At 64.9% G+C, this 19,711-nt stretch overlaps 1 protein-coding gene across 2 annotated transcripts; it reads right to left on the bottom strand.

The window, feature by feature from the left end:
• Positions 1-1,481: 1,481 nt before the first annotated feature.
• GPT (glutamic--pyruvic transaminase) lies at positions 1,482-18,558 on the bottom strand. Of its 2 annotated transcripts, XM_080580726.1 has the most exons (12): positions 18,526-18,558; positions 15,699-15,861; positions 10,560-10,649; positions 10,351-10,459; positions 9,421-9,551; positions 7,060-7,303; positions 5,690-5,769; positions 5,488-5,624; positions 4,178-4,352; positions 2,629-2,784; positions 2,379-2,491; positions 1,482-1,716 (listed from the first exon to the last, which is right to left on the bottom strand). In XM_080580726.1, the coding sequence occupies exons 1-12, from the start codon at positions 18,537-18,539 to the stop codon at positions 1,626-1,628; spliced, it is 1,503 nt and encodes a 500-aa protein (XP_080436852.1). In that variant the 5' UTR covers positions 18,540-18,558; the 3' UTR covers positions 1,482-1,625. The 2 variants fall into 2 exon arrangements, with proteins under 2 accessions (XP_080436852.1, XP_080436851.1); XM_080580725.1 differs by lacking the exon at positions 18,526-18,558 and having other exon boundaries at positions 15,699-15,962.
• Positions 18,559-19,711: the final 1,153 nt, after the last annotated feature.

Raw genomic sequence — 19,711 nt, 5'->3', positions numbered from 1 at the left:
CAGGTAACTGTAGAGAGCGATAAGGTCGCCCCTGAGCCTCCTCTTCTCCAGGCTGAACAAGCCCAGCTCCCTCAGCCGCTCCTCGTAAGACTTGTTCTCCAGACCCCTCACCAGCTTTGTTGCCCTTCTCTGGACTCGCTCGAGCACCTCCACGTCCTTCTTGTAGGGAGGGGCCCAAAACTGAACACAGTACTCGAGGTGCGGCCTCACCAGAGCTGAGTACAGGGGCACAATCACTTCCCTCGACCTGCTGGCCACACTGCTTCTTATACAAGCCAGGATGCCGTTGGCCTTCTTGGCCACCTGAGCACACTGCTGGCTCATATTCAGCCGACTATCAATCAATACTCCCAGGTTCTTCTCTGCCAGGCAGCTTTCCAGCCACTCATCTCCCAGCCTGTAGCTCTGCTTGGGGTTGTTGCAGCCCAGGTGCAGGACCCGGCACTTGGCCTTGTTGAACTTCATGCAGTTGACCTCAGCCCATCGCTCCAGCCTATGCAGATCCTCCTGCAGAGCCTTCCTGCCCTCGAGCAGATCGACACACGCACTTAGCTTGGTGTCATCTGCAAACTTACTGAGGGTGCACTGGACGCCCTCATCCAGGTCATCGATAAAGATATTAAAGAGGACTGGCCCCAGCACTGAGCCCTGGGGGACTCCACTAGTAACCGGCCTCCAACTGGATTTGACTCCATTCACCACAACTCTTTGGGCCCGGCCATCCAGCCAGTTTTTAACCCAACGAAGCGTACATGAGTCCAAGCCACGAGCAGCCAGTTTCTTGAGGAGAATGCTGTGGGAAACGGTGTCAAAAGCCTTACTGAAGTCAAGGCAGACCGCATCCACAGCCTTCCCCTCATCCACTAAGCGTGTCACTTTGATGTGGGACGTGACGGGGACACACGGCACCATGGGGACATGAGGCACCATGGGGATGTGGTATGTAACGGGGAACGTGGGATGTGATGGGTCGTGGGACACCATGGGGCTGTGATGGGGATGTGTGACACCCTGGGGAGATGGGGCACCATGGGGACGTGGGGCACCACATGGATATGGGGCACCCCGTAGACAAGGGACACCATGGGGACATGGAACACCATGAGGACATGGGGCATGTCATGGACGTGGGACACCATGGGGACGTGGACACCACGGGGACGTAGACACCATGGGGACGTGGGGCACCATACAGATATGGGGCACCGCATAGACGAGGGACACCACGGGGACATGGAACACCATGGGGACATGGGACACCCCATGGACATGGGACACCATGGGGACATGGGACACCCTGGGAACGTGATGGAGACTTGGGGCACCTCATGGACGTGGAGCACCGTGGGGACATGATGGTGACCTGGGACACCCCGGGGACCTGGGACACCCCACGGTCACCCCGGTGGGCCCCCCCCCATCACCATCAGTAGGGGACACCCATGGGTGCCCCCCCACAGCCACGGACGCGGCGGCGCGGCTGTCGCTGACCGTTTATCATGAGCTATACAATATCCGCCCCCCGGCCCCCCGTGAGCCCCCCCCGCCAAGCCTGGGGGCGCCCATGCAGGGCCCTGCAGGGGGTTGGACGGGATTTGGGGGGGGGGGGGCAGGGGGGGAGCTTGTTAGGAGAACTCCTTGACGAACTTGGTGTAGAAGGCGCTGAGCTTCTGCAGCAGGACCTGCAGCTTGTCTGCGGGCGGCAGGATGGTCATCCTGGGGGGGGGGGGGACACCAGGTTGGGCGTTGGGACCCCCCCGGCACCCCCACATTGTGCCCCCCACCCCCCAGCCCCGGGATCCCCACAGCCCCCAGCTGGTGCTGGGGCTTTTGGGGGGCTCCAGCCCCACTAGGGACGGGAGTGGGGATGGGAATGGGGGTGGGGACCTGGGGGAGGTGTGGGGGTCCTGGGGAGGGGCAGAGTCCTGAGCCTGGCCTGGACCCATCCATCTTGTCCCTGTCCCTGTCCCTGTCCCTGTCCCTGTCCCTGTCCCTGTCCCTGTCCCTGTCCCTGTCCCTGTCCCTGTCCCTGTCCCTGTCCCTCTTCCCCGCCTTGGTCCTCTGTCCCCATCCATCCCAACCCTGCCCCATCCCAAACCATGCCCCCACCCTCTACCATACTGCAGCCATGACCACGCCCCATCTGCCCTGTCCCTGTCCCCAACCCTTATCATGTCCCCAGTCGTGACCCTGACCTTGACCATCCCACCCCTCTCCCCATCCACCCCATCCCTGGCCCCATTCATGGCCCTGTCCCCGTCCCCACACACCCCTGTCCCTGTCCCTAACCCCATCCCCACTCACGACCCTGTTCCCTGCCATCCCAACCCTGGTCCCCATCCCGTCGCTGTCCCCCATGCCTGTCCCTGTCCCCACACCTGAAGTGGAAGGTGCCCTCCTTCTGCCCGAACCCGGAGCCGGGCACCACGCAGATCCCGGTCTCCTCCAACAGCCGCATGCAGAAGAACATGTCGGGGGCCTGGCCCTGCGCCTGCGGGCGGCACCGCTCAGCCCCACGGCGACCCCGGCCCCACGGCGACCCCGGCCCCACGGCGACCCCGGCCCCAGGGTGACCCCGGCCCCATGGTGACCCCAGCCCCATGGTGACCCCAGCCCCACGGCACGTACCTGTGCCGCCTGCAGGGCGCGGGGCGGCAGCTCGATGCGGGGGAAGGCGTACATGGCGCCCTGCACCGGGTTGCAGCGGATGCCGGGCGTGCGGTTGAAAATCTCCTGGGTGAGCTTCGCCTTCTGCGCCAGAGCGCTCAGCACGGCCTGCTTCTCCTGGGGGGGGGGGGGGGGGGAAATAGGGGCGTGATGGGGCTGTGCCCACCCCACGAACCCCATTTCCCAACCCATGTACCCCATCCCCATCTCTTGTGCCCCATCCCATCCCATCCCACCCCATCCCCATCTCATCCCATCCCACCCCATCCCCATCCCATCCCCATCCCCACCCCATCCCATCCCCATCCCCATCCCCATCTCATCCCATCCCATCCCATCCCCATCCCATCCCCATCCCATCCCCATCCCATCCCCATCCCATCCCATCCCCATCCCATCCCCATCCCATCCCCATCCCCATCCCCATCCCATCCCATCCCCATCCCATCCCCATCCCCATCCCCATCCCATCCCCATCCCCATCCCATCCCCATCCCATCCCATCCCCATCCCATCCCCATCCCCATCCCATCCCATCCCCATCCCCACCCCATCCCATCCCATCCCCATCCCCATCCCCATCCCATCCCCATCCCATCCCATCCCCATCCCCACCCCATCCCATCCCATCCCCATCCCACCCCATCCCATCCCCATCCCATCCCATCCCCATCCCATCCCCATCCCCATCCCCATCCCATCCCATCCCATCCCCATCCCATCCCATCCCACCCCATCCCCATCCCATCCCCATCCCCACCCCATCCCATCCCCATCCCATCCCATCCCATCCCCATCCCATCCCCATCCCATCCCCATCCCATCCCATCCCATCCCATCCCCATCCCATCCCCATCCCCATCCCCATCCCATCCCCATCCCATCCCCATCCCATCCCCATCCCCATCCCCATCCCATCCCCATCCCCATCCCATCCCCATCCCATCCCATCCCATCCCATCCCCATCCCATCCCCATCCCATCCCCATCCCATCCCATCCCATCCCATCCCCATCCCATCCCCATCCCCATCCCCATCCCATCCCCATCCCATCCCCATCCCATCCCCATCCCCATCCCCATCCCATCCCCATCCCCATCCCATCCCCATCCTATCCCCATCCCATCCCCATCCCATCCCCATCCCATCCCCATCCCATCCCCATCCCATCCCATCCCCATCCCCATCCCATCCCCATCCCCATCCCATCCCCATCCCATCCCATCCCATCCCATCCCATCCCATCCCCATCCCATCCCCATCCCCATCCCCATCCCATCCCCATCCCATCCCCATCCCCATCCCCATCCCCATCCCATCCCCATCCCATCCCCATCCCCATCCCCATCCCCATCCCATCCCCATCCCATCCCATCCCACCCCATCCCCATCCCATCCCCATCCCCATCCCATCCCATCCCCATCCCATCCCCACCCCACCCCATCCCATCCAATCCCATCCCCATCCCCATCCCCATCCCATCCCCCCACCCCCCACCCCGCACCCACCGCCATGAATCCCTCGTACGAGGGCTCCCCGGGCTGCGGGGGGTTGACGACGGCGTCCAGCAGGATCTGCCCGGCCACGGGGGGGCAGAGCCGCACCGACACGAGCTTGGCCAGCTGCTGCTGCACCTCGGGGTCCATGTTCACCACCTCCACGTACCCACCACGGAACCCGCACCTGCACCACACGGCCCCGCTGCCACCAGGATGGGGACGGCCACGGGGACGGGGATGGGGACAGGGAGGGGGCGGCGGCAGCTCCTCGGATGGGGACCCCAGGCAGGACCCCCCACCAGGACCCCTCCACTGACATCCCCACCCCACAGCACAGCATCCATGGGGCCACCACATCTCCACCCCACAGCACCCATGGGGGTCCCTATTCCTTCCCCATGATCAACCACATCCCCACCCCACCCCACACCACCCACGGGGCCATGGTGTCCCTATTCCTACCCCATGATCTACAACATCCCTATCCCCACCCCACAAGGGCCATGGGGCCACCACATCCCCATCCCTATCCCACCCACAGCATCCATGGGGCCATGGTGTCCATATTCCTACCCCATGATCCACCACATCCTTATCCCCACCCTATAGGGTCCATAGAGCCACACCCCAACCCCACCCCATAGCGCCCATGGGGCCAGCACATCCCCATCCCCATCCCCATCCCACTCCAGAGAATCCATGAAGCCACCACATAGGGTCCATGGGGCCACATCCCCAACCCCACCCCACTGCATCCATGGGGTCATGGAGTCCCTATTCTTACCCCGTGGTCCACATCATCCCCACCCCACAGCATCCATGGGGCCACCACATATCCACCCTATAGGGTCCATGGGATCACATCCCCACCCCACCACATAGGGTCCACGGGGCCACCACGTCCCCATCCCCAGAGCATCCCTGGAACCACGGTGTCCTTATTCCTACCCCATGGTCCACAACGTCCACACCCCAAACCATAGGGACCATGGGGCCACCACATTCCCTTCGCCACCCCTTAGAATCCATAGGGCCACAGTGTCCCTATTCCTACCCCGTGATCCACCACATCCCTATCCCCACCTCATAGGATCCATGGGGCCACATCCCCACCCCACACCCCATAGCACCCATGGGGCCACCACATCCCCATCCCCACCCCATAGTATCCATAGGGCCACGGTGTCCCTATTCCCACCCCCATGCTCCACCACATCCCCACAGCACCCATGGGGCCACCACCTCCCCACCCCGTAGGGTCCCTGTGCCCCCCACCCCAGCACCCATGGGCCCCCCAGCCCTGTGTTGGGGCCACCCACTCGCCGGCGAAGCCCTTGGAGATGGAGTGGAAGGAGGCGAGCTCCACGGTGTCGGTGTAGGGCGGCCCCAGCTGGGCCAGCACCTTCTTGAAGGAGTGGAAGGCGGCGCCCTCGGCGTACACGTTGTCCTGGTAGACCTGCGGGGGGGCCGCGTCAGCGCGGGCCGGGGGCCGCGGCCGGCCGGGGGGGGGCCGTCCCTCACCTCGTCGGCCAGCAGGAAGAGACGCTCCTCGTAGGCGAACTTGATGACGGCCTCGATGCACTCGCGGCTCTGCACCTGCCCTGGGGGGGCACGGGGCGTCGGGGGGGGCCAGTGACACGGGGGGATGGGGGGACGGGACCAGAGGGGTACGTGGGGGCCAGTACCAGAGGGGTATGGGGGGGACCAGTAGCAGTAGGGTACTGGGAGGACCATTACCAGTGGGGCACTGGGGGCCTGGTACCAGCAGGGTGTTGGGGAGTTCAGTCCCAGTAGGGTATTGCGGTCCCATTACCAGTACGGCTTTGGGGTCCCGTTACTGGTAGGACATTAGGGGTTCCACAACCACTAGGGCATTGGGGTCCCAATCCCAGTAGGGCACTGAGGTCCCATTACCAGTAGGGCATTGGGGGTCCCAGTAGAGTATTGGGGTCCTATTACCAGTAGGGCATTGGGGTCCCAGTCCCGGGAGGGTATTTGGGTCCCATTAGCAGTAGGACATTGACCCCAGGCCTTCCAGTATGACCCCGTGCTCCCAGTACAACCCAGTGCTCCCAGTATGATCCTGGGGCTCCCAGTCCAACCCCAGTGCTCCCAGTATGACCTCAGGTTTCCAGTATGACCCTAGGGCCCCCACTATGACCCCAGTGCTCCCAGTCCAACCCCTAGGGCCCCCAGTATGACCCCAGTGCTCCCAGTATAACACCAGGCCTCCCAGTATAAACACTAGGGCTCCCAGTCCGACCCCAGTGCCCCCAGTCCAACCCCAGTGCTCCAAGTACAATCCTGGGCTCCCAGTATGACCCTAGGGTCCCCAGTATGACCCCGGGCTCCCAGTATGACCCCAGGGCTCCCATTATAACGGTATAACTCCAGGCCTCCCGGTATAACACCAGGGCTGCCAGTCCGACCTGGGGCTCCCAGTATGACCCTGGGGGCTCCCAGTATGACCTTGGGATCCCAGCCGAACCCCAGTGCGACCCCCGGTGCTCCCACCCCAGGCGGTGCCCGCAGTGCCCGCGGTGCCCGCAGTGCCCGCAGTGCCTGCAGTTCCCGCAGTGCCCACAGTGCCTGCAGTGCCCGCAGTGCCCGCGGTGCCCTCAGTGCCTGCAGTGCCCGTGGTGCCCGCAGTTCCCGCAGTGCCCGCAGTGCCTGCAGTTCCCGCAGTGCCCGCAGTGCCCGCAGTGCCTGCAGTGCCTGCAGTGCCCGCAGTGCCCGCAGTGCCTGCAGTGCCCGTGGTGCCCGCAGTTCCCGCAGTGCCCACAGTGCCTGCAGTGCCCGCAGTGCCTGCAGTTCCCGCAGTGCCCGCAGTGCCCGCAGTGCCTGCGGTGCCCACAGTGCCCGCAGTGCCCATGGTGCCCGCGGTGCCGTACCGGTGGGGTTGCCGGGGTTGATGACGCAGAGGGCGCGGGGGCAGCAGCGGCGGCGGCCCTCGTCCAGCACGCGGCGCAGCTCGGCGGGGTCCAGCGCCCAGGTGCGCTCCTCGGCCAGCAGGTAGCCCAGCTGCACCGCGCCCAGCTCCGCCAGCGCCGCCGAGTACAGCGGGTACTGCGGCACCGGCACCAGCACCCCCGTGCGCGTACTGCCCTCGCCGGCCACCAGCAGCTTCAGGATGCTCTGCGTTGGGGGGAGGGGGGGGAGGCGGGGGTGGTGGGAGGTGGGTGAGGGGTGATGGGGGGCACAGGGGTAGGGGGGGCATTGGGGTGGGGGGGCATTGGGGTGGGGTGGCACGGGGACATGGTGATGTGGGGACAGGGTGGCATGGGGATGGAGTGACATGGGGTCGGGGTGACATGGGGAGGGGGTAATATGGGGACGTGGTGATGTGGGGACGGGGTGGCACGGGGATTGGGCGGCACAGGGATGGGGTAATATGGGGATGGGGTGACATGGCGATGGGGTGACACGGGGATGGGTGGATATGGGGACAGGGTGACAGTGGGATGGGGTAATATGGGGATGGGGTGACACGGGGACAGGGTGATGAGGGGACAGGGTGGCATGGGGATGGGGTGACATGGCGATGGGGTGACACAGGGATATGGTGATATGGGGACAGGGTGACATTGGGATGGGGTAATATGGGGATGGGGTGACATGGCAATGGGGTGACACGGGGACAGGGTGATGGGGATGGGGTGACATGGGGATGGGTGGATATGGGGACAGGGTGACAAGGGGATGGGGTGGCACAGGGATGGGGTGACACAGGGATATGGTGATATGGGGACAGGGTGGCACGGGGATGGGGTAATATGGGGATGGGGTGACATGGGGATGGGGTGACATGGGGATGGGACAGGGAGGGGATGGGGTGGCACAGGGACAGGGTGGCATGGGGAGGGGATGACACAAGGATGGGTTGACATGGGGACATGGTGATGTGAGGATGGGGTGACAAGGGGATGGGGTGACACGGGGACGGGACGGGGAGGGGACGGGGTGACATGGGACAGGTTGACATGGGGTGGGGTGACATGGAGACAGGGTGACATGGGGAGGGGGTGACACGGGGACAGGGGGGAATGGGGACAGAAAGGGGACGGGGACAGGGAGGGAACAGGGTGACAAAGGGAGGGGGTGACATGGGGACAGCGTGACATGGGGTTGGGGCGACATGGCAATGAGGTGACACGGGAACAGGGGCAGTGAGGGGACAGGGTGACATGGGGACAGGGTGACATTGGGATGGGGTGATGTGAGGACATGGTGATGTGGGGATGGGGTGGCACGGGGATGGGGTGATATGGGGATGGGATGACAGGGCGACGGGGGCAGTGAGGGGTCAGGGTGACGTGGGGAGGGGGTGGCAGAGGGAGGGGGTGACACCAGGATGGGGTGACACAGAAATGGGGTGACATGGGGATGGGGGCAGTGAGGGGACGGGGACAGAAAGAGGACAGGGACAGTGAGGGGACAGGGTGACACAGGGATGGGGACAATGAGGGGATGGGGACAGTGAGGGGACAGCAATGGGACGGGGTGACATGGGGATAGGGTGACATGGGGATGGGGACAGTGAGGGGATGGGGACAGAAAGGGGACAGGGACGGTGAGGGGACAACGAGGGGATGGGGACAGGGACAGGGAGGGGATGGGGATGAGGACAGTGGGGACAGTGAGGGGACAGGGTGGTGACAGGGATGGGGGGGTAAGGGGACAGGGACTGCATGGGGACAGGGACGATGGGGCAGTGAGGTGGCCTGGGGACATCGTGGGCACGGTGACAGCGTGGGGACAGGGGCACTGCGGGGACAGGGGCATTTTGGGGAGGGGGACGTTATGGGGCTGGGGACACTGTGGGGACAAGGACACTGTGGGGCTGGGGACATTACGGGGACAGGGACAGTGTGGGGAAGGGGACATTAAGAGGACATTAAGAGGACATTAAGGGGACATTATGGGGACAGGCACGGTGTGGGGACGGGCACGGTGTGGGGACAAGGACATTTGTAGGGCTGGGACGCTGCGGGCACAGGACGCCGGGGACGGGACACCGTCGGTGCCAGCGGCGCGGTGCCAGCGGTGCCAGCGGGCGGCCTGCGGACACCGGAGCCGGGTCCCGGCCCCCCCCCCGCGCACGGCACCGCCCCCAGGGGACAGTGCCAGGGGTGGCACAAAGGGACCTTTGTGGCCGTGCCACCGCCGGGCGTGGGAACGGGGACGGGGACGGGGACGGGGACGGGGACGGGGACAGGACGGGGACAGGGACAGGGACGGGGACAGGTCCCCACCACGATGGCGTCGCTGGCGCCGGTGGCCAGGAAGATGTCCTGGGGACGCGCGGGGACGCCGTCGCGGCGCTCCAGGAACCGCGCCACGTCCTGGCGGATGGCCTCGATGCCGGGGCTGGCGCTGTAGGCACCTGGCGGCCACCGGGGCTGGCTGTCCCCAACGCGTCCCCAACGCGTCCCCAAGGTCCCCACTGTCCCCCTGTCCCCCTTGTCCCCACGTCCCCACTGTCCCCGTTGTCCCCATGCCCTGCATTGTCCCCATGGTCCTTGTGGCTCCCCCGTCTCCTTGTCTCCGTTGTCCCCATTGTCCCCTTGTCCCCCTGTCCCCACTGTCCCCAGCGTTCCCCCGTCCCCTTTGTCCCCCCCATGTCCCTGTGGTCCCCACTGTCCCCACCATCCCCACGGTCCCCCTGTCCCCGTTGTCCCCATGGTCCTTGTGGCTCCCACTGCCACCCTGTCCCCACTGTCCCCACCATCCCCACAGTCCCCATTGTCCCCGTCATCCCCATGGTCCCCCCGTCCCCATTGTCCCCAAATCCCCCTGTCCCCACTGTCCCCAGAATTCTCATGGTCCCCATTGTCCCCATCGTCTCCATTGTCCCCAGCATCCCCATGGTCCTCCTGTCCCCATTGTCCCCCCTGTCCCCACCATCCCCATGGTCCCCATTGTCCCCATCGTCCCCCCTGTCCCCATTGTCCCCCCGTCCCCCCTGTCCCCACCATCCCCATCATCCCCATGGTCCCCATTGTCCCCATCGTACCCCCTGTCCCCATTGTCCCCCCGTCCCCACCACCCCCACGGCCTCATTGTCCCCACCATCCCCATTGACCCCACCGCCCCCACCGCCCCCACCGTCCCCCCGGTCCCCCCGCCCCCACAACCCCCCGAGTCCCCCTGTCCCCCTGTCCCCCCCCCCAGCGTCCCCTCACCGGCGCTCTGCCCCGCGCAGGCGTCCAGCAGCCGCCGCGCCCTCGCCTTGGCGTCCTCGGGGAAGGCGTCGTGGCGCAGGAGCTCGGGGCACACGCACAGCGCCGCCACCTGCGGGGACGGGGTCGGACACCGGGGACGCCGGGGACACCGGGGACACCGGGGACACTGTGTGTGTCCCCCCCATGTCCCCCCCGCCCCAGCCCCGTACCTGGCGCAGGAAGGTGATGGGTTTCTGCCCCATGGCGTGGGCGTCGCCGATGTTGGCCTTGATCACCTCGGTGAAGGGCTTGGGGACACCCTGCGGGGACACGGGGACACGGGGATGGGGTCAGGGGGGGGGCTGCCCCATGGGTGGGGCACCAGGGGGTGGGGGGGGGCAGAGGGGACACGGGGGGGTGTCGTGGGGGTGAGGGGGTGATGGGGATAATGGGGGTATGGGGACAGGGGGATATGGGGACATGGGGACGGGGGGATATGGGGACATGGGGACGTTGGGGACGTTGGGACGTTGGGGACATTGGGGAGATGGGGGTATGGGGGTGTGGGGAGAGGGGGAGGGGGGACGTTGGGGACATGGGGACATGGGGATATGGGGATATGGGGATATGGGGACATGGGGATATGGGGACATGGGGACATGGGGATATGAGGATATGGGGTATGGGGATATGGGGACATGGGGATATGGGGACATGGGGATATGGGGATATGGGGACATGGGGATATGGGGATATGGGGATATGGGGACATGGGGATATGGGGACAGGGGGATATGGGGACAGGGGGATATGGGGACATGGGGATATGGGGATATGGGGACATGGGGATATGGGGATATGGGGATATGGGGACATGGGGATATGGGGACAGGGGGATATGGGGACAGGGGGATATGGGGATATGGGGATATGGGGACATGGGGACAGGGGGATATGGGGACATGGGGACATGGGGATATGGGGACATGGGGATATGGGGACATGGGGATATGGGGATATGGGGACATGGGGATATGGGGATATGGGGACATGGGGATATGGGGACATGGGGATATGGGGACATGGGGACATGGGGATATGGGGACATGGGGATATGGGGACATGGGGATATGGGGATATGGGGACAGGGGGATATGGGGACAGGGGGATATGGGGACATGGGGATATGGGAACATGGGGATATGGGGACATGGGGATATGGGGACATGGGGATATGGGGACATGGGGATATGGGGACATGGGGACATGGGGATATGGGGACATGGGGACATGGGGATATGGGGACATGGGGACATGGGGACATGGGGATAGGGGGACATGGGGACATGGGGATATGGGGATATGGGGACAGGGGGATATGGGGACATGGGGATATGGGGACAGGGGGATATGGGGACAGGGGGATATGGGGATATGGGGATATGGGGATATGGGGACATGGGGATATGGGGATATGGGGACATGGGGATATGGGGACAGGGGGATATGGGGATATGGGGACATGGGGATATGGGGACATGGGGATATGGGGATATGGGGACATGGGGATATGGGGACATGGGGATATGGGGACATGGGGATATGGGGACAGGGGGATATGGGGACAGGGGGATATGGGGATATGGGGACAGGGGGATATGGGGATATGGGGACAGGGGGATATGGGGATATGGGGACATGGGGATATGGGGATATGGGGACAGGGGGATATGGGGATATGGGGATATGGGGACATGGGGATATGGGGATATGGGGACACGGGGATATGGGGACATGGGGACATGGGGATATGGGGACATGGGGATATGGGGACATGGGGATATGGGGATATGGGGACAGGGGGATATGGGGACAGGGGGATATGGGGACATGGGGATATGGGAACATGGGGATATGGGGATATGGGGACATGGGGATATGGGGATATGGGGACATGGGGATATGGGGATATGGGGACATGGGGATATGGGGACATGGGGACATGGGGATATGGGGACATGGGGACATGGGGACATGGGGATAGGGGGACATGGGGATATGGGGACAGGGGGACAGGGGGACATGGGGACATGGGGACATGGGGATATGGGGATATGGGGACAGGGGGATATGGGGACATGGGGATATGGGGACAGGGGGATATGGGGACAGGGGGATATGGGGATATGGGGATATGGGGATATGGGGACATGGGGATATGGGGATATGGGGACATGGGGATATGGGGACATGGGGATATGGGGATATGGGGACATGGGGATATGGGGACATGGGGATATGGGGATATGGGGACATGGGGATATGGGGACATGGGGATATGGGGACAGGGGGATATGGGGACAGGGGGATATGGGGATATGGGGATATGGGGATATGGGGATATGGGGGATATGGGGATATGGGGACATGGGGACATGGGGATATGGGGATATGGGGATATGGGGACATGGGGATATGGGGACAGGGGGATATGGGGACAGGGGGATATGGGGACATGGGGATATGGGAACATGGGGATATGGGGATATGGGGACATGGGGATATGGGGACATGGGGACATGGGGATATGGGGACATGGGGACATGGGGACAGGGGGATATGGGGACAGGGGGATATGGGGACATGGGGATATGGGGACATGGGGATATGGGGACAGGGGGATATGGGGACAGGGGGATATGGGGACAGGGGGATATGGGGACAGGGGGATATGGGGACATGGGGATATGGGAACATGGGGATATGGGGATATGGGGACATGGGGACATGGGGACATGGGGATATGGGGACATGGGGACATGGGGACATGGGGATAGGGGGACATGGGGACATGGGGATATGGGGACAGGGGGACAGGGGGACATGGGGACATGGGGACAGGGGGATATGGGGACATGGGGATATGGGGACAGGGGGATATGGGGACAGGGGGATATGGGGACATGGGGATATGGGAACATGGGGATATGGGGATATGGGGACATGGGGATATGGGGACATGGGGACATGGGGATATGGGGACATGGGGACATGGGGACATGGGGATAGGGGGACATGGGGACATGGGGATATGGGGACAGGGGGACAGGGGGACATGGGGACATGGGGACATGGGGATATGGGGATATGGGGACAGGGGGATATGGGGACATGGGGATATGGGGACAGGGGGATATGGGGACAGGGGGATATGGGGATATGGGGATATGGGGATATGGGGACATGGGGATATGGGGATATGGGGACATGGGGATATGGGGACATGGGGATATGGGGATATGGGGACATGGGGATATGGGGACATGGGGATATGGGGACATGGGGATATGGGGACAGGGGGATATGGGGACAGGGGGATATGGGGATATGGGGATATGGGGATATGGGGACATGGGGATATGGGGACATGGGGACATGGGGATATGGGGACATGGGGATATGGGGACATGGGGACATGGGGATATGGGGACATGGGGATATGGGGACATGGGGATATGGGGATATGGGGACAGGGGGATATGGGGACAGGGGGATATGGGGACATGGGGATATGGGAACATGGGGATATGGGGATATGGGGACATGGGGATATGGGGACATGGGGATATGGGGACATGGGGATATGGGGATATGGGGACATGGGGATATGGGGACATGGGGACATGGGGATATGGGGACATGGGGACATGGGGACATGGGGATAGGGGGACATGGGGACATGGGGATAGGGGGACATGGGGACAGGGGGACATGGGGACATGGGGACATGGGGATATGGGGATATGGGGACAGGGGGACATGGGGACATGGGGACATGGGGATATGGGGATATGGGGACAGGGGGATATGGGGACATGGGGATATGGGGATATGGGGACATGGGGATATGGGGACATGGGGACATGGGGATATGGGGACATGGGGATATGGGGACATGGGGATATGGGGACATGGGGACATGGGGATATGGGGACAGGGGGACAGGGGGACATGGGGACATGGGGACATGGGGATATGGGGATAGGGGGACATGGGGACATGGGGATAGGGGGACATGGGGACAGGGGGACATGGGGACATGGGGACATGGGGATATGGGGATATGGGGACAGGGGGACATGGGGACATGGGGACATGGGGATATGGGGATATGGGGACAGGGGGATATGGGGACATGGGGATATGGGGATATGGGGACATGGGGATATGGGGACATGGGGACATGGGGATATGGGGACATGGGGATATGGGGACATGGGGATATGGGGACATGGGGACATGGGGATATGGGGACATGGGGACATGGGGATAGGGGGACATGGGGACAGGGGGACATGGGGACATGGGGACATGGGGATATGGGGACACTGGGACTTGGGGACATGGGCCATGGGGACACTGGGATAACTGGGGACACTGGGGCCAGCCAGTAACGGGGTCACCGGGGACGTCCCCAGCGTCGCCACCCCCCCGGCGCGGACTTTGGCCCCGGGGCGGACTCTGCCCACGCGGGGTGGGGACGTTGCCTGCGCGTGACGGCGTCTTGGGGACACGGGGGGGGGGTCCCCGAGCACCCCGGGGGGCCAAAGGATTCAATGCCCCCCCCTCAGGGATGTGTCCTTGGTGGCCCCGGGTGACAAGAGGGGACAAGGCCATCGGGGGGGGTGGGAGGCACTGGGAGCCACTGGTGGCAGTGGGAAAGTGCCCAGATGGGGACACGGGGACACGGGGGGGGGGGGGGGGGGCAGGGGAGGGTGACAAGGGACAGGAGGGGACATGGGGAAGGGGGGGGAGGTCCCCAAATCCCTGGGTATGGGGGGGGCAGGTGGGGGGGTCCCCGGTTTGGGGGTCTTGGGGGTCCCTGGGAATGGGGGTCCGCAGGTTTGGGGGGGTCCTGGGGTTGGGGGCAGTCCCTGATTTGGGGTCGCCGGGTCTGGGGGTCCCTGGGCATGGGGGTGTCCTGGGGGGGGGGTCCTTAAATCTGGGAGGGGGGGGGGCAGTTGGGTGGAGGACACCCTGAGTGCAAGGGGTGCCTGGTTTGGGGGACCCCAAATTTGGGGAAGGGGCGCTGGGTGCAGGGGGGGGGTCCCTGGTTTGGGGGGACCCCATATCGGGGGCGGGGGGGGGGGTCCTTGGGTCCAACAGGTCCCGGCCGGGGGGGGGTCCGGGGGTCTTGGGGGTCCCCGGTGTGGGCTGGAGACCCCAAATTTGGGGCTCCCCATGGCTGGGGGGGGTCCCCATGGCTGGGGGGGTCCCCGGGACTGGGGGTCCTGGCTTGGGGGGGGGGATCCCCAAATCTGGGGGGGGGGGGTCCCCAGGTTTGGGGTTGAGGGGGGGGCGTCCCGTACCTGCCGCAGCTCCTGCTCCAGCTGCAGGGCGCGGGTGACGATGGGGCCACGCACGGCGTACTCCACGCGCCGCACCGCGGGGTTCATGCTGCTGCCGCTCAGCACCGGGGCCCGGCCGCCCCCCGACGCCGCCGCCGCCGCCGCCGCAGCCATGGCCGGGAGCCTGCGGGGTCGCCGCGCGCTCAGAGCCCGCATGGGGCCCGGTGCCGGCCCCCCCCCGGGGAACGGAGCCGGGAACCGGGAACCAGCGGGCGAAGGCGGCACCGCCCCGGGCAGCGGCACAGGGCGGGACGTGGGGCGTGGGGCGTGGGGTGCGGGGCGTGGGGTGTGGGGTGTGGGGTGTGGGGTGTGGGGCACGGGATGTGGGGCACGGGGCAAGGGGCATCGGGCACGGGACGGGGGGCACAGGGCAAGGGGCACGGGGCACGGGACGTTGGGCACTGGGCACGGGACGGGGGGCACGGGGCACGGGGCACGGGACGGGTGTGGGGCACGAGGTGCGGGGCACAGGGACGTGGGGTGTGTGACGTGGGGACATGGGGACATGGGGATGTGGGGATATGGGGACGTGGGGACAGGGGGACATGGGGATATGGGGATATGGGGACATGGGGATATGGGGATATGGGGACACGGGGATATGGGGACATGGGGACATGGGGACATGGGGACAGGGGGATATGGGGACAGGGGGATATGGGGATATGGGGATATGGGGACATGGGGATGTGGGGATATGGGGATATGGGGATATGGGGATATGGGGATATGGGGATATGGGGATATGGGGATATGGGGATATGGGGACATGGGGACATGGGGACATGGGGATATGGGGATATGGGGATATGGGGACATGGGGACATGGGGATATGGGGACATGGGGATATGGGGATATGGGGACAGGGGGACATGGGGATATGGGGACATGGGGACATGGGGATATGGGGACATGGGGATATGGGGATATGGGGACAGGGGGACATGGGGATATGGGGATATGGGGACATGGGGATATGGGGACATGGGGACATGGGGATATGGGGATATGGGGACAGGGGGACATGGGGATATGGGGATATGGGGACATGGGGATATGGGGACATGGGGATATGGGGATATGGGGACAGGGGGACATGGGGATATGGGGATATGGGGACATGGGGATATGGGGACATGGGGACATGGGGATATGGGGATATGGGGACTTGGGGATAGGGGGCTATAGGGACATGGGGATATGGGGATATGGGGACATGGGGACATGGGGATATGGGGATATGGGGACATGGGGACACGGGGATATGGGGACATGGGGATATGGGGATATGGGGATATGGGGATATGGGAACATGGGGATATGGGGATATGGGGACATGGGGACATGGGGACATGGGGATATGGGGACATGGGGACACAAGGACATGGGGACACGGGGAGGGCTGTGGGGACAGGGGAAGGCAGGGACACAAGGTTATGGGGACACGGGCATAGGGCCACAGGGTGGTGGCACGGGGACAAGGAGATGGGGACACAGGGACACGGGCATGGGGACACGGGGCGGGGGGGGGGGACGGGTACACGGGGCAGGGGGGCGATGGGGGCGGCGTGGGGACGTGGGGACGTGGGGACGTGGGGACGCGGGGACGGGGCCAGGAGGCGCCGCAGGTGGCACCCGGCACCACCAGGACCCACAGCGGCCGGGGGGGGGGGTTGGGGGGGGGCAGATTTGGGGCAGGGCCCCACAGCAGGGGGACAGCCCTGGAGGGGACGGACCCGGGGGGGAACCAGCTCTGCCCCACGGCGCCCCCCCATCTCCCCCTGTACCCCCCCCCGTGCCCCATAGCCCCCACCCCTGCCCCATAACTCCCCCCCCTGCCCCATAGCCCCTGTGCCCCAGAGCCCCCCCAATTGCCCCATAGCCTCCCCCCACCCCATAGCCCCCTGCCCTATAGCCTCCTGCCCCATACTCCCCCCCCTCCCCAGAGCCCCCCCAATTGCCCCACAGCCCCCCTGCCCCATAGCCTCCCTGCCCCATAACCCCCCCACTGCCCCATAGCCCACCCGCCTCATAGCCCCCCACTGCCCCATAGCCCCCCCCAATTGCCCCACAGCCCCCCTGCCCCATAGCCCCAATAGCCCCACAGACCCCCCGACTGCTCCACGCCCCCCCCCCCCGCCCCATAGCCCCCCCCACTGCCCCATGGCCCCCCCTGCCCCATACCCCCCCACTGCCCCATAGACCCAATTGCCCCATAGCCCCTCCAATTGCCCCATAGCCCCAATTGCCCCATAGCCCCGCTGCCCCATAGCCCCCCCAACTGCCCCATAGCCCCCCCCGCCCCATACCTCCCCACTGCCCCATAGCCCCCCAATTGCCCCATGGCCCCCCCTGCCCCATACCCCCCAATTGCCCCATAGCCCCAATTGCCCTATAGCCCCCCCAGTTGCCCCATAGCCCCGCTGCCCCATAGCCCCCCCAGTTGCCCCATAGCCCCCCCAGTTGCCCCATAGCCCCCCTGCCCCATAGCCCCAATTGCCCCCTAGCCCCCCCAGTTGCCCCATAGCCCCCCTGCCCCACAGCCCCCCCCCGCCCCATAGCCCCCCAATTGCCCCATAGCCCCCCTGCCCCATAGCCCCAATTGCCCCCTAGCCTCCCCAGTTGCCCCACAGCCCCCCCTGCCCCATAGCCCCCCTGCCCCATAGCCCCCCTGCCCCATAGCCCCAATTGCCCCCTAGCCCCCCCAGTTGCCCCACAGCCCCCCCAGTTGCCCCACAGCCCCCCTGCCCCACAGCCCCCCCCGCCCCACAGCCCCCCCCGACTGACCCGCGCTGCTTCATGGCCCCTCTGCCCCACAGCGCCCCCTGCTGGCCCGAACGGCCGCCGGCCTTAGCCCCGCCCCGCGGCGCCCCCGCAGCCAATCGGCGCCCGGCCCCTTTGTCGTTGGCCCCGCCCACCCTCCGCCCATTGGCTGCAGCTGCGTCCCCCAGAGGGGCGGGGCTGTGCCCTCCGTCCCCCCCCCCCCCCCTGCGGTGGGGCGCCCCCTAACTGCCAGCGGGGGGGGGCGGCGGTTGGGTGCCCCATAGCGCCCCATAGCGCCCCATAGTGCCCCATAGCGCCCTTAGTGTGCCCAATAGTGCCCCATAGCGCCCCATAGTGCCCTTAGTGTGCCCCATAGTGCCCCATAGTGCCCGTATTGTGCCCCATAGTGCCCTTAGTGTGCCCCATAGTGCCCCATAGCGCCCCATAGCGCCCCATAGCGCCCTTAGTGTGCCCAATAGTGCCCCATAGCGCCCCATAGTGCCTATATTGTGTCCCATAGTGCCCATCATGTGCCCCATAGCACCCATAGTGTGCCCCATAGCGCCCCATAGTGCCCATAGTGCCCTATAGTGCCCATAGTGTGACCTATAGCGCCCATAGTGCCCCATAGTGCCCCATAGCACCCCCTAGTGTGACCCATAGTGACCCATAGTGCCTATATTGTGCCCCATAGTGCCCCACAGTGTGCCCCATAGCGCCCCATAGTGCCCCATAGTGTGCCCTATAGTGACCCATAGTGCCCCATAGTGCCCATCATGTGCCCCATAGTGCCCCATAGCGCCGATAGTGTGCCCCATAGCGCCCCATAGCACCCATCATGTGCCCCATAGTGCCCCATAGCGCCCATCATGTGCCCGAGTGCCCATAGTGTGCCCCATAGCTCCCGTGCTGTGCCCCACAATGCCCATCGTGTGCCCCATAGCACTCGTAGTGTGCCCCTTAGTGCCCCACAGTGCCTATATCGTGCCCCATAGCACCCATCATGTGCCCCATAGTGCCCCATAGTGCCCATAGTTTGCCCTACAGCGCTGTGCCCCATAGCAACCCACTACTCAGCCCCATAGCAACCCACCGCTGTGCCTTACAGTACCTGCTCTGCGTCCCATAGTGACCCACCGCGCTGCCCCATAGCAAGGCGTGCTGTGCCCCATAGTGACCATGCTGTGCCCCATGCTAGGCCCCATAGTGC

This window comes from Anser brachyrhynchus (assembly GCF_964034855.1).
Source record: "Anser brachyrhynchus genome assembly, chromosome: 2".
In the NCBI taxonomy this organism is placed as follows: domain Eukaryota; kingdom Metazoa; phylum Chordata; class Aves; order Anseriformes; family Anatidae; genus Anser; species Anser brachyrhynchus.
The sequence above is the reverse complement of the archived record's forward strand: the minus strand, read 5'-3'. Positions and strand labels throughout refer to the sequence as shown.

Bases quoted from the DNA above. Each gene is read 5' to 3' on its own strand.
- GPT (XM_080580725.1), bottom strand. From the start codon at position 15,893: ATGCGGGCTCTGAGCGCGCGGCGACCCCGCAGGCTCCCGGCCATGGCT. The intron at 10,460-10,559 runs GTACGGGGCTGG...CCGTCCCCGCAG, and splicing joins CCATCACCTTCCTGCGCCAG to GTGGCGGCGCTGTGCGTGTG. The intron at 9,552-10,350 runs GTGAGGGGACGC...GGTGGCCGCCAG, and splicing joins CTGCGCGGGGCAGAGCGCCG to GTGCCTACAGCGCCAGCCCC.